We start from the raw sequence: 14,388 nt of genomic DNA, 5'->3' as shown, positions 1-14,388 counted from the left end.
TTCCTCGGAAAATCAAAGAGAATACCACGAGGGCAACAAACGTGTGGAGGCAAGCTCCAAGGGCCAGACACCCAAGACATGGACCATCAGTAACCAGGGGGATAAGGTGAGAAAACTCAAGAGGCAGCTCATCATCTGGGCCACAAGAAGAAAATCGGAGACTGTATGCTGGGAAATTTGTCGACCTTCATTCTTGGGTGGCAGGAGCATTTTCTGGTCACATTTGTACATGAGGTGAACCGCTACAGGAACTAGGTCGACTCCCCCTGTACCCACCGAGCTCTGCATTACAGGGCGTTGCAAAAGTGCTATACTGCATTTCACCCTAACTTGCCCAACACAAAGCTATGGCACCAACGAGCCTATTGGAATGTTTGGCTGAGGGACGTGACAGCATATTGGCCGAGACGTGTTAGTGTCTATTATTATAGATACTTTGTTTATTGTGATTTGTTCCACCTCACATTATAAACAAACGTTAAAATTGACCTTAGTATTATAGAAGTTTTGGTTTGATCTTGGTTTTAACTCTGAAAACAGAGTTGAATATGTACACTATTACAATGAAACTATTGAGCATGCCAGAGCCCCAAATTTCATTTTCATTTCAGATTGTAACATGTTAAAAATAGGAAATAAAATGTATGTATGTATGTATGAAATTTCGAAAATGCCGCCATCTTGGCCATGGTTTGGGGAGGACGTTAGATTCGAATGCGCTATATTGGATTTAAAATGTCTCGCTTCAACTCCAAATTTTCAACCTGTCGGTTGGATTCTGGTTTGCCTACACCGTGTAGAGCTGAGTATCGACAAAGGCATCGCCGATTGCCACGTGCAGCAACTGCCGCAGAAATTTTTCGTCCATGCTCACTGTCTTCTGAAATCGCACACCTTGTATCCATAGCTCCTTCGAATGTATCATAGTAAACCGGTGCAGTATGAAGAGCCCAGTCCCACAGTCTACCATCGCTACACCTCATCGCCAGCAGCGAGCGGTGCTAGGATGCCCTGCAGTCACGCGCTGCATTCACCGGCGCGAACCAGTTACTTTGAGAGACCCCATGGACAGGACGCACCTACTCCTCGTCTGTGGGAGTGGGAAACAACCGGCAGCCCCTGATGTTTCTGCGGGCAGCTGAGCCAAGCCCCAACGTCTGCCCTACCCAGCTGGCCCAGTGTTTCCTTAGTGCTGAGATGGGATACTTTGCTGTGGTCAGCCACAGCTGTCGACTACCGCAGTCGTCTTTTTCGAGGCGACCAGCAACCTGCTTCGTTCCCAACTCGGGCCCAAGGCCAGTTCCAGGGTCGTCAATATGACAACCAGGCGTTCCGAAGAAATCCTCCTCCGGCGGCCGCTGCAGCTGGACAGGACCAATGCAGTGTGGAGGCCCACGGCCAGCAAGGTGCCCGGTCAAGGTGCCCGGTCAAGCCACGTCCCGCCAAGCCGGCAATCCCAGCCGCCTGAATGCATTCCTCGCTGACGCTAGGGTAAACGGTTGCCCATTACATCTTCTAATTGACACCAGATTGCATGTCTCCACCTTGAATCAAACTACCTGCAGTCAAGTTGATACAAAAAGCAAAATAAAGTAGACGCCTTGTTTCAAAGACTTCGAACATCCGTTTAAACGAAAGCTGGGTTTAGTACGGAAGCACACTCATATAGCGAAGGTGCGACACACTGTCCCACCTGTCCAGTTAAAGTTACGTCATCTCCCGATAACGCTTTGCCACACGGTTTTTTAGATCTTCAAACTTGAACGCTAAGGCATCATCGAATGCATCTTTGCCTCTGAATGGGTCTCCTTTTGACATGAATTCAGGTGTTTTATTATTACGTTGCTGTGTATGGTTGTGTCCTATTTCCGCATGTGTTGTTCTTTCGTACTAAACACCCCCCCCTTCCCATATAGAACTGATGCACTATTTTTAAAACATGAAGGGGGGCTTTACTTCTCCCCCGTACCCCATAGAGAAGTTTCTTTCGTAGATATTTCCAACATTATACAGGGTGAAAATAAAAACCATCCGACGCACTCGTCGCGAGATCCACCGGGAAAAAAACCTCATTCGCCCTGAGAATGCAGCACACCTCAATGACAGGCGTGCTCAGATTGAACTGTGCTTCGGAGTTTCAAAACCTGTTTTGAAATTATAAAACAAATTCGAATATCTTCGCCAACTTCGCCATAATCAATCTTTTCACAACCACAAAGCATCCAGATCCAAATCCAACTTGTGCCATTGGCAAGAGAAGAAAGCACGAAAGCCTGGAGCGGGGAGGAGGGACGTTCACATCGCTCCAAGCTACTGACTGGTTCCCTTTCTCCGGTTCGAACACCGTTCTTCAACTGTCAGTGACTAATATATCCGGGTTGTCGTCTTCCCGTCACTCTCCGTATTCCCGCGTGTGCGATGTCGCAATGTGGTGCAATGATGGGGCAATGTGTGCAAGCAATGTGCGACCGATGGTGGCCATGGTTTCCATGTTGCTTTCGTGCTGGATTGGTGCTTCGTGTGTTCCCTCGCATTCGCATCTGCTACTGTACCGCCCCCCCCCCTACTGTGACGTGCTTCTGCATCTTTCCTGTTTTTTTTTTGTTTTTCTGTATGTTTCATTCCTCTTCTTTCTCTCCCAATGAGTATGTACGCTAAAGTCAAAATTCTTCAAGATGGCAAGATGTGCATAGTCCACAAGGCTGTCGTGAAAAACTTTCACCCAACCAACATCACTGGCTTTGAGTGGAAGAAGGTTTATAAAGTCTTTAGGGACGGGGACGGAAACACGCGTTGCGACTACTACGATGCCGAGATCATCAGGCTAACGGGCGAGTCATACATCCGGAGTGCGGGTTCAACCCTTTAAAAACTCAGTTTGTGTGGCAATTATGCGAATTGTCACTGTCTTGAGCGAAGGCGTACACAACGGAAGGTACAGGTTTCTAGTTTTGGTTGGTCAAAGGGAAAGCAGGAAACAATATTAAGTGCATGTAATTTGTGATACGTTATTTGATGTTGCAAGATGTGTTGAACAAGTATGTTTATTGTAATCATTTGTTAGAGCGTATACTGTGCAGCGAGCGACATAGTTGGAAGTGCTCGTCAGTATTTTTAATACCGTTCGAATATGCAGACTGCCAACTGTCAAAAATCAGAGGGAAGATATATAAGATATTTCAAATTTATTGATTTCTGATCACATGTCATGAAAAGTTACAAGACCGTGGAAATATTGTGAATTATCCGGGATTTCGAATTAACCGAAATCAAATTATTAAGGTTCTACCAGATGTTTTACTGCATGTGCCACCACTGAGGGGCTCGCAAAAAGCATCACGACGCTCCTTGAATAGAAAATTTTAATCAACTATTAACATGATCCTGTTTGCATTTGTGCTAATGAACAAACACAGAAACTTTAAACTGTCATTACTTCAATTAATGTGGAATTGCTTTTCAGTTGCTGAGCAGGACACCCTTGCAAAGAACGAGATTGCGGATGTCCCCATCGGCCTCCAAAATGAGGATTGCATGGAAATGTTTTCACACTTCCATGCAATATATGACATACATTAAAAGGGTTTAGGATAGAGTAAGCACAGTAGATTGAATCGATCACTACCAGAAACCATTAAAACATTATTGTAGGCAGGCTCTTACTTGTAATAATAGCTGGGGCCTGCAAAACGTTCTATTCTCATGCTGTCACCTGATGCAACTAGGGATTACATACCTGTTTGATACAAATGCCATGAAGCTTTATGGTCCCATCAGCTTTGCAGACGCCCATGTACATAGAAACTCCTAGACAGTGCTGTTTTAAATTTAAAGGCCTAAATTTCGTACATGTAATTATTTTAGTGCCTCTTACATGCATCTTCTTGGAAAATACAGTAGAACTCTGAGTCAACTAGACCGGTATGTGTGAAACTGTTTCTCGCTTTTGTTTATCCCTTTCCTGCCCTGCCCACACAAACGTGCGGGTTCAAATAGAATTTGTTTTACCTTTATCAAATCTAGGTGTTCCGACCCAGCCCGCACGTTTGTGTGGGTGCGTGGAATAAATTGAAACGAGTAGTCCCCGGTTTGCGCCGCAAGGGGGCTAGTTGGACCTTTTCCAAAATGGCACTTTCCTCGAGAGACGCATGCCGGCCGCCTTTGAAAACTAAGTGCATCATTTTGCTTTCTTTTCTTGTGCATTTTCAGAACTAGGAATTAGAAAGCAATCCCGAGACCCGCTAAACGGCATTAGGCGTACAAATAGCCATATCAATATCGCACAGAGGTGTCGAGCACGTTCAAAACAGCCACCCGCACATTTGTGTGGGTTGGGCATGTATGACGACAAAAACACCATTTGACGTCGCCATGAAAAAATGCTTGTTACTTAGATTTATTTTATTTTATTTCTAGGAATATTAAATCCTGAACATGACGCTGACATGGAGGAAATACTCAAGATTCTCGAGTCGTCTGACATCGATTGTGACAGCAGTGATGGCGACGACCCCGATTGGCAGCTACATGCTCCAGATGCAAACAGCAGTGATGATGAAGGAGAAAACGAGGAAGCCACCCCGGTTCCTTCAACGTTAAAAGGGTTCTTTCCCCCGCCTTCATCGTTAAGTGCGACATTGAAGAAAAAGACCAGAAACGTTTCATGGAAAGACCTTCACTGAAAAACTGCATCAGATTCCAGCAAGTGAAGAGGACCATGAGCCCCCTACTGTCGGCACACCGTCGAGCTACTTTGTGCGACATTTCGACGACGAGTTCTTCGAGAATGCTGCTGAGAAGACAAGTATGTACCACATGTCTCGGACAGGAAAGGTTCTGAAGGTGACTTCACACAAGATCAAGCAACTGTTTGGCATGCACATTATAATGGGTTGTCTCCGCTTTCCGCACATACACATGTACTGGCGAAGGGGGCTTCAGCTCGAGCTGGTGAGCAGTGTCATGGTGTCATGGCACGTGAAGAGTTCAAGATGCTAAGAACATGCCTCCACTTCGTTGACACGGAGAGGCCACCCGCAGAACCAGACGAGAACAGACTGTGGAAAGTGCAGCCAATAATTGATGCTGTCAGAAAATGTTGCCATAAGCTGGAGAGGAAACCTGTTTTTTACTCCATTGATGAACAGATGATACCTTTCACGGGAAGGTCCTCTCTGCGACAGTTCGTCAAAGGGAAACCACGGCCAGTGGGACTCAAAAATTTTGTTGCGACCATTTCCAAAGGCCTGGTGATGGACTATGAGATATATCGAGGGAAATCAACCCCTCTTGCTGACACAGCACTTGGCCTTGGTCCTAATGTTGTTTGGAGACTTGTGCAAACTCTGCCCGAGAGGTCCCTCATCTCCTTTGACAGGTACTTCACAACGATCCCTCTCTTGGATGAGCTTCTAAAGAGGGGCATCGAAGGAACAGGAACAATAATGGCAAATCAAATTAAGAACATTCGGTTTCGAAGTGACAACACCATGAAGCAGAGAGAATACGCGGGGTACACCCGTGACGATGGAAATGTGGTTGTAGTCAAGTGGAAGGACAGCAGAGCCATGACCCTTGCATCAACTTCTACTGGAGCCAGTCCTGTTGAACCTGTAAAGCGCTGGTCAAAACAGGAAAAAAAGTACATCGATGTACCAGCACCGGCAATTGTCCGAAGGTACAATGCGTGCATGGGGGGCGTCGACATTTGTGATCAGCTGTTGGAATATTACAGGATCGCTATCAAGACAAGGAAATGGACTTTAAAGGTCAGCCTACACATGATCGACCTCTCTCTTGCCAACTGTTGGATGGAATACAGTGACGCCTGCAGGGCAAATGCTGTGCCACAGCGAGACACTATGGACCTTCTCGACTTCCGCCTGGCAGTCGCTGAAGCTCTCTGCTCAAAACCCAAAAGAAAAAGAAGTGAAGCCGCGGAAGAGGTCGATGACTCAAATGGCCAGATTCAGCAGCCTTACAAGGTGGCAAAGCTCCCCGGTGAAGATAAGCGGCTAGATTCCTTTGACCACTGGCCCACCGTGGATGCCCTGAAGACCCCCCGAATATGCAGGTTGTCGGGATGCAACTCACGGTCAAGGACGCATTGCGAAAAATGCAATGTTTACCTTTGCCTGACAAGCGATAGGAACTGCTTCAAGTTATTTCATACTTCCCTGTGAGGCAAATGTGTCTCTGAGGCAATGTTTTCCTTGGCATATATTTGTTTACAGTTCGTGAGATTCATAGCAATTGAAGCCCGACCCACACATTTCTGTGGGTCCGTTTTGAAAATGAAAGTAAATTTTCTTTTTTATCTTTCAGATATATTATAAGAGGCGTTCAGTGGTCTGAAAATCCACAAAAGATTTCATATTTGTGGTCAACGTTTTTACCGGGCAGGGAAGGGTTATAGCAGATCCATGTGGGGCAAGCTGTGTATATCAACCAGGAATCCTGGGGCAACATGCGGAAAGCGGAGTGCGACTCCATGTTTTGCAAAATCAAGGCTTCTTCCATATGGCTACTTGAAGTGCTTTTGGAGAGGTCGGTGACCAACACCCTCTCCAACCAGGCAAAGATGGCGGGGCAAGAAAAGGCGTTTGCACCACTCACTCCACAAAAGGTGCTGGCCCTCTCGGGTAAGTAAACAGTTTGTTTATTTCCAGTTAGAGTAGAGTAAAACTCTGATACGAATCTAATTTTGTTGTGTAAAATATTTGTATAATGAAACATTTGTATAGAAAAAAAAATATTTTGAAGGACAAGAAATGCATGAATGCACATCTATTTGTGGAAGAAAAAATCCTGTATGAAATTCGCACAATTTTAACATACCCCCGATTGTAACGCAGTTATATTCAACCCACGAATATTCAGAAACTAAAATGGCGCTGATTCCATCGCGCAGATAAAATATGACGGCTGAACAACATACACCTCGTAGAATGCATTTTAAGAGGTATCACGCTAATGCCAAGTTTCCTCTCCACTCGTCAAGCTGCAATCCATGTAACTGTGACTTGATTGAGTCTGTTAACTATGTGAAATACTTGGGTCCTACTCATGCGACTAACTACAAACTATATCCTGCACGCTTTATAACACACGGGCTTTTATGCCCATCAGTGTTCAGTTTTTAATAGCCCACGTGCTTTCCTAGAGTGTGCTTCGCTACGGCATAACATTGTTTGATATCTGCTCAGGTCGCCGGCACGGAAAGTAGAACACCTTATTAAGAGAAATACTGACCAGCATCCTCTACAATTCACATTTGTCTGCCAGTGCCAACATTTTTGAGGGTCTTAGACTGCCGAATTTTCACTAACTTTTTATTCAGACCGTTTGCGGTTTCTGGAGCAATCATTTTAAGACATCACTACATTCGCCCCCAAGTTGCGCCGCTTTCCTCGTTTTGTAATGCTGCATTGTTCGACTCGGTATGGAAAATGCTCGCACGATTTTATGTTCCCCGCATATTCAACGCTCTCCAAGAATATATCCGACATCACCTCACTGAAGGCTCTGTAAAAAAAGTTGTCTCTTAGCCTTGATAATAAATATTTAATGCCTGCTTTCTAAGGAGATAGAATGAACCTGATGTGCTAGTTGCCATAGCTATCTCAGATTCTGAACCTTGCCTCTCCTTTTGTACTTTTTCGTTTTCTTAGTTGCACTGCTTTGTACTACTTTGTATTTTGCGTGCGTATGTGACTGATCTTTTTTCCTTTGCTTGGCATTGTGTGTTAGTAATTGTGACTGCCTGGAGCTGAGCCGGTTGGTATGACATGTTCCTTTTCACGCCATCGTATCAGAGAGACACACGTGGCAAAGTAATGTGTCACAGGTCTTGGCGAAGATTCTAGCACAAGTTAAAGTAAACGACCCCTTCAGAATACCAAACTCGGACCGAGTGATTTCCTTTCTTCAAAAAAAGGATATTGAAATAGTATCGGGGTTCTCCTTAGATATCACAGACAAGTATTATTCGATTCCCCATGCCGCTCTCCTGATGATCCTCCGAACAACCATCGAGGAGCAGGGCCTTCAATGCTTCCAGAATGCAGCTGGTATGAGCCTCGATAGCTTCTTGGAGCTTCTAGAAATCTACCTCACAGCGACTGTGGTATCACACCAGGAGCAACGCTATGTATAGAAAAGTGGAGTCTGCACAGGATCCCGAGTAGCCCCATACTTGTGCGATTTGTACCTTGCAGCGTACGGTAAGGATATCCAAGGAAATCTAAAAGATCAACGCATCGAGGTCATTTTCCGGTATGTGGATGACTTTCTCGTACTGTGTAATTCCAATGCAGACGAGCCCAGCAACGGGTGCTTAGATGGTGTTTCACGCACCTTGAAACACAGCTGTCCAGGACTATTTTTCACCCAGGAACTTCCGGTAAACCAGTCCATAAGGTTTCTGGATCTCTCCTTGGAGTTCAGAAATACCCACGTGTGCTGGATGTATGAAGCCCGCTCATGCAAAGGATTCCTTCCAAGCAACTCCGAACACTCAAGAACTGTAAAACGAGGATTGGCAACCAAAGCTCTCGCCTCGGCATTACAACAATCTTGCCCCCATAGAGTCGGCTGTAGCTTTCAAAAGCAGCTCTGTAGGCTTCAGGACTCTGGTTACGCAAGTACACTCCTAATACCAGTATGCGAGACCCTCTGCAAGAAAGTGCGGCAAAAACAGAAAACCAATGCACAACCAACAAAAAAGAAGCCCCCCAAACCTCTTGTGGTGATGCCATACATCCACGGGATAATGCATCGCCTAAAAAAGATCGCCAGCCGACAAGGCGTACAGGTCGTATGCTCAGCCCCCAACAAGGCATATGCCATGTGCCGTAAGGTAAATTGTAGGAATGATCAAAATCAGAGGTCCATCTGTGGCATCGCACACCAAACAATGTGCGCCCCGTGCGAAAAAGGAGTTGTGTACCGTATTCCGTTGTCATGTGGCAAAAGCTACATTGGACAAACTGGGCGGTGTATTAACGACCGCACCAGGGAGCATGCAGCTTCCGTTGGCGCACTAATGTAAGCTGGCCATCTTCCGGCGCATTGCCGAGTATGCCAATGTGCTCCTGATTTCGAAAACATTACCATCGTCGGAAAGCACAAAAACCAGCTTGCAAGGGAAATCCTGGAATCTCTGGCTATTGAGGCGCACAGGGATGACTGCGTGAGTGCCGCCTCCATCACGCTATTTTCGAAAGAAAAACTGTATCTTCTGGGAGCGCCCCAAGTGAGGAACCAAGTCAGGAATATGTGAACGCTAGCCACCAAATGTCATACCGAAGAAGTTACCCCTGGGATCTCAATCGTATAATTCATGAGGGTGGGTGAAAAAAGAAGAATTCCAGTAAATAGTTTAATTCATGAGGGTGATGAAAAGAAAAAGGAAGAATTTCAGTAAATGGTTGATAGTCCAGCAGTGTGTGTCTCTTTTTCTCCACTCCTTGGTTTTTACTTCTACGTTCAGCTGGAAACATTCAGAATTAGTATTTGTGTTTTTCTTTTGCCATCCTATAATTTCATGCTTTGCCATAATTATTTAGTACTCTGTGCTAAAAGGAGGGGAGGGAGGGGGGGGGGGGGTATTTTAGTGCTATACCTTGTCATTTGGAAGGTAATGTTTTCACATTTTGTCGTGTTTGTCGTTGTTTTCCCCAGTCTCAGGGTTGTCTTAAATCATAAACATAAACCAGCTCGCCTGCGCCCCATCACTCATTTCAATGTTTTTATGTAGAATTTGCATGCACTTTTCTGGGTTTTTTTGGGGGGGGGGGGTGACATCCAACAAGCCCATCACTGGCTTTGATGTACCTGTAAACATATCCATCCCTAACAGGCCTAATATATCAATAAAAATGTATTATTATTATTAATATTAAAAATTAATAATGATTATAATAACAATTATTTTTATTATTATTGTTGTTTTTGTCAATGATGTGTCTGGTTGTGCCTCATTCTTTGGTTTTACAATATGCAGACAATACTAAAATATTTCAAGATATACAGTGATAGAGATTGCAAGATGCTTCAGAGAGATGTGTGCACATTTGATAATTGGTGCTTGACAAGTGGCCTGCTCTTAAACAAGGAAAAAACAAAAGTAATGGGTCAAACACAAAAGACTCACAGTAGATGTTTCCCATACAGAATTCATTCCGAAGATTTATGTCGCGTTAGTGAGGTTCGAGATCTAGGAGAGTTATTCGACTGTTCCCTCCGCTTCGATGCTGACGTAACTCAAATAACTTTGTCCGCATATCGTACACTGGGAATGGCCTGCAGAATGTCAGAGAGAGTTTTCGCATCCCAAGACCGTTACTTGTCCTGTACTCTGCATTATTACGGTCTCGTATGGAATACGCATCCGTTGTGTGGAATGGCATCTGTAAGAGACACTCTTTAAAGCTGGAGAGAGTTCAAAATAAATTCGTCAATCTATAAATATTGATACTTTCATGATAGACTACCCTTAGTACACAAAAGCTTTGTAATGAGTGACCTACACTTATCCAGCTCAAATCAACGTCGGGAAAAACCACTTATTGTTCTCGTTTAAAACAGCTCATGGTATTATTGACTGTCCTAGTCTGCTCGCAGAAGTAGTTAGTATCTCTACGAATCCCACGCACGGCGACGCGTGTGCCGCTACCTTTCTACGTACCATGCCCTTCTAACAATCATGACCCTCCGTTTTGTATGCCGAAAACGTACAATGGTCACCCCAGCGACCTGAACATATTTTGAGAATAGAAGGAAAGCTTTATAAACTGAAGTAGGGTGGTGATATGGGCCAGTTAGTAACAGTTCTTTACCAGTTCTTCGTCCCTGTTTATCCGAGGCTGTTTTTCATCATGTTTCAAAGCTTTATAAAATCCCTCCGCGTTTTCAGTTTCTATTTTTTTCAAAATTCGGTGTACTTTTTTCTGTGTTTATTTTAGAATTTTCGGTTTTTTTCAGCATATATTTATGCCCACAAAAGTTTATCGGCTTTTTCCAGTGAATATAAATTAAACACCAATGGACACCGGGTCAGATGATCCTTGTAGCTCTGATATTTGTGATTACTCAAAGAATAATGGCACAGATATATTCAAAAAGAAATGGACACTTTATATGGCAAATGTGTGCAACTGTAAAAGAATCAATAAAAAACACAACAGTACAAACAGGTCATATATGAAGCCTATGCCCCCAAAACATGGAACTTCACCTTCTGTTCATCAGGATTACGTGATCTTATTATAGTAAACCCATATGTACTTTTCCAGGTTCTCCTCGTTGATCCGCACTCTTTCTTTCCTGTTAATATGACCCTGAGCTTCGAGAATGGCCTCTCAACGCTAACACTGGACACTGGCAGGCTGAGGAGATGAAGCGCTGCCCGAGTCAAAATCGGCCAATCAACATATTGTGACTGCCGAAAGAGGCACGGTGCGACGTTTTGAAGCACAACACAACATGCAGAGCTCGCATCAAGTTAGTCTTCCTTACAATGATTTTGAAAACACGTTCGTACATGGCGAAGTCATGGGGCGTTCCTCACTTCACATTCCAATCGATGATGCGCACATTACACCATAACGTCGTGATGGCATCTATGTATCTCATACATTCGGACACGTTTCAATAGACACTGTCGTTCCACTTTTTCGCCACGGCTCTGCGGTACGACTGGAAGGTAAAAGTGAGCGCTTCCGGTTAAAACTGAATTTTAGAAGATGGATTTGTTGTACTTTTATCAGTTTTTATCGGTTTAAATCGAAAATGCCGAACCTAAAAACTACCCTTTTTTAGTTAATACCGAATCTCCGAACATGAATTCGGCGTACTTTTACTGGTTTTTATCGGTTTAAACCGAAAACTCCAAACCCTACGTATAAGAAGCCTGATTACCTTGATCTCTCTCATTGTCGACATTCTTTGTTTTGTGCCGATTGTCAGTGTGTGTTCACTTCTCTCCGGTCGTGTCTGTTCGACCGACGCCTTTTCATTATGCACGGCCCTTTTTTTAAAAGCATGTTTTGAATTTTGTTTTATTGTAATCTGGTTTTAATCATTGTGTTGTATGGGTCAAGTGCATTTTTTTATATTTCATGTTTAAGGGTGTGCCAGTACCACGGTCGAATGGCTGTTACTGGGCACCAAATAAAACTGATTGTTGATTCTTGATTGATCATTATTATTATTATTTTTGCTAAGGAGAGCCAGAATTTCTTGCCAGAGGTTAAAGTTTTTTTCTTGCCAGAGGTTAAAGTTTTTTGTTGCCATTAAACAAAAACTAAATCCAGATTTGATATTGCCCTCTGCCATGCATAAAACTAGACACCGTCAATAAATTGTCTTCAGTGTTTGTTTTCAGCGAATGCCGTCCTTCATGGTCCACTACAGGTCTCAAATCTCTCTGGACAATGTATCATTTCGAGTTGTCAAGGAAACAGTCAAAGTCTGCATGTTCGGAATGTAATACTACAAAAAGACTTGGGAGAAATAAAAAAAACAGGTATGTTACATGGTAATGCACTTGCAAACGTTTCAATCTCATGCACCGATCCAGCAGCCTCCCAAAGATTGTGTGCAGTGAGTGTAAAGAGGATACTTTGTGACAACTGTTTTTATACTTATTTTTCCTTATGTAATGCCCCTTAGGGTATTCCCAATAAATGAATGGATTTAGGAAAAGCCCAAGAGCATTATGCAGATGATATCAGCTTTTCCTTTTGCCAGTAACTGCACAGTGCAGACAACTTTGTTGTGATATAAGATGGGGGCACATTAGACTCGGTTGATGTGTGCTAATTTTAAGTAATAATTCCTACTTTCTAGGTGGACGTGCCCCAAACATACGGCCAATAAAAAAGGGTCAGCTGAAAACAGACAAGGCCAAGCAGCTGCAGGAGGCACTTGATGCAGAGCAGCAGACTGGTCAAAGAGAGAAGAGAAGAGCGTACAATAGAATTGCCAACTGCAATTCCCATCGTAACCATGGTTTCGAGGACATAAAGCTTTTAGCCTAAACACGGAGAGGGACATTACTGAGAGAAAACAAATGTTGGCAAGGGAAGGACTTACATCTGTATCAGATGTAAAAACAGCCAGCACTATTATGTGCATGACATACTTTTTTTAAGCAAGTGAAAACCTGATGGCAGCTGCAGGGCCTTTTACCAGACACATTGTGATATCATTAACAAGATCCAAGCTGTTTTTAAGAAAGACTGCTTCAGCACGGTTGATCAAGAGAATAGTAGCATTCTAATTGAAAAGATCAGGAGCCCCAATGCTTCATTGTCTATTGGCTGTATGCGGCATGCAGCTGCGTGGGTAGCAGCGACTCGGACGGCGTGGAAGACAGTGCTGCCAGTGAGTGTGAGGACACGTTGCTCTTCTACTTCCAGACAAAATTCATGAGAAACATGTTGAGAAACTATAGAGGCTCAGTAGGTTGTGTACACAAAGCTGGTGAACATGCCCTACCACCTTCCTTGCTTGCTGTGAAAATGCCATCAGGATACACACAAGCTGGTATGTTTATTGTGCAGTTCGATACAGCCCACTGTATCACCGAGGCTTTAGACGTTTTCAAGCAGTGGTGTAATAACTGGTCACCACAGCACTGGATGGAAGATTACAGCAAAACAAAAATAGCTGCCTTCCAGCAAGTGCTTCCAGAGAGTAAAATCTCCATCTGCGACTTCCATAAAAAACAGGCATGGCAAAGGTGGCTGGGCAGACAGGAAAACAGCATGTCCGATCTGGATGAGGCTCCGAACCTTATAAAACACTTAGCGAGTGCTTCAAATCCCAATGACTTCTACAAGGCGTTCAAAGTCCTTGTTGCCTAAGAGTGTTGAGAAAATGAAAACTTCCGCATTTACTTTGAAGTAGCGTGGCCCTCTGTAAAAGAGCTGTGGGCCATGTCTTACAGGCTGTTATTGGATGCTGTCTTGACCACAAATGATAGCACAGAGCAGGGGTGGCCAAACCGCGGCTCGCGAACCGCATGCGGCTCTTTGCTGGTCTAAGTGCGGCTTGCGGATCCCTCGTAAGGGGACACCCCCCCCCCCCCCCCCTTCGCCCCTTTCCGCGTTTCCCCAGGAAAAAGAAAAAGAATTTCAGAATAAAGTACACTGCAGCTTGCAGTTTGGCAACCTTGTACTCCCGTACGTACAGTCGTACAGTCTTGTGCCCCCATACGTACAGTCAGACTGAACGAAAATTATGTTCGCCCCCCCCCCTCCCCCTCCCTCCCCCTCCCCCTCCCCTCCCCTCCCTCCCCCCTCCCCCTCCCCCCCCCCCCCCCCGCCCCCCCCCCGCGGCTCTTAGAAGTTCCGTGGTTTTGTGTGCGGCTCTTAGGCCAGGCCA

The 14,388-nt window shown here is 44.5% G+C and overlaps 2 protein-coding genes across 15 annotated transcripts; both read left to right on the top strand.

Moving 5' to 3' along the window:
- Positions 1-1,370: 1,370 nt before the first annotated feature.
- On the top strand, positions 1,371-4,685 carry LOC121834037. Of its 3 annotated transcripts, XM_042287776.1 has the most exons (3): positions 1,378-1,491; positions 2,220-2,334; positions 4,417-4,685. In XM_042287776.1, exons 1-3 carry the CDS (start codon positions 1,378-1,380, stop codon positions 4,680-4,682), a joined length of 495 nt encoding a protein of 164 aa, XP_042143710.1. In that variant the 3' UTR covers positions 4,683-4,685. The 3 variants fall into 3 exon arrangements, 1 of the variants encoding a protein (XP_042143710.1); XR_006077024.1 differs by lacking the exon at positions 2,220-2,334 and having other exon boundaries at positions 1,371-1,491; XR_006077025.1 differs by lacking the exons at positions 1,378-1,491; positions 2,220-2,334 and adding an exon at positions 4,116-4,172.
- A 454-nt stretch (positions 4,686-5,139) lies between these two features.
- LOC115316216 lies at positions 5,140-14,114 on the top strand. 12 transcript variants are annotated; one of them, XR_005798913.2, is made up of 4 exons: positions 5,140-6,641; positions 11,295-11,502; positions 12,415-12,526; positions 12,850-14,114. XR_005798913.2 is itself a non-coding variant. In XM_042287775.1 (3 exons), exons 1-3 carry the CDS (start codon positions 6,467-6,469, stop codon positions 13,038-13,040), a joined length of 507 nt encoding a protein of 168 aa, XP_042143709.1. In that variant the 5' UTR covers positions 5,140-6,466; the 3' UTR covers positions 13,041-14,113. The 12 variants fall into 12 exon arrangements, 2 of the variants coding, with proteins under 2 accessions (XP_042143709.1, XP_040360444.1); XR_006077022.1 differs by lacking the exon at positions 11,295-11,502; XR_006077019.1 differs by having other exon boundaries at positions 12,415-14,114.
- Positions 14,115-14,388: the final 274 nt, after the last annotated feature.

This window comes from Ixodes scapularis, unplaced genomic scaffold (genome assembly GCF_016920785.2).
Source record: "Ixodes scapularis isolate PalLabHiFi unplaced genomic scaffold, ASM1692078v2 ptg000303l_1___fragment_1__unscaffolded, whole genome shotgun sequence".
NCBI lineage: Eukaryota > Metazoa > Arthropoda > Arachnida > Ixodida > Ixodidae > Ixodes > Ixodes scapularis.
Note: the sequence above shows the minus strand (reverse complement) of the source record. Positions and strands in the feature narration are given on the sequence as shown.

Coding starts and splice junctions, on each gene's coding strand:
- LOC121834037 (XM_042287776.1), top strand. CDS start 1,378: ATGCAGTGTGGAGGCCCACGGCCAGCAAGGTGCCCGGTCAAGGTGCCC. Junction 1,492..2,219: donor CATTCCTCGCTGACGCTAGG/GTAAACGGTTGC, acceptor ACAACCACAAAG/CATCCAGATCCAAATCCAAC. Junction 2,335..4,416: donor TGACTGGTTCCCTTTCTCCG/GTTCGAACACCG, acceptor TTTTATTTCTAG/GAATATTAAATCCTGAACAT.
- LOC115316216 (XM_042287775.1), top strand. CDS start 6,467: ATGCGGAAAGCGGAGTGCGACTCCATGTTTTGCAAAATCAAGGCTTCT. Junction 6,642..12,385: donor AAAGGTGCTGGCCCTCTCGG/GTAAGTAAACAG, acceptor GTTTGTTTTCAG/CGAATGCCGTCCTTCATGGT. Junction 12,527..12,849: donor GGGAGAAATAAAAAAAACAG/GTATGTTACATG, acceptor CCTACTTTCTAG/GTGGACGTGCCCCAAACATA.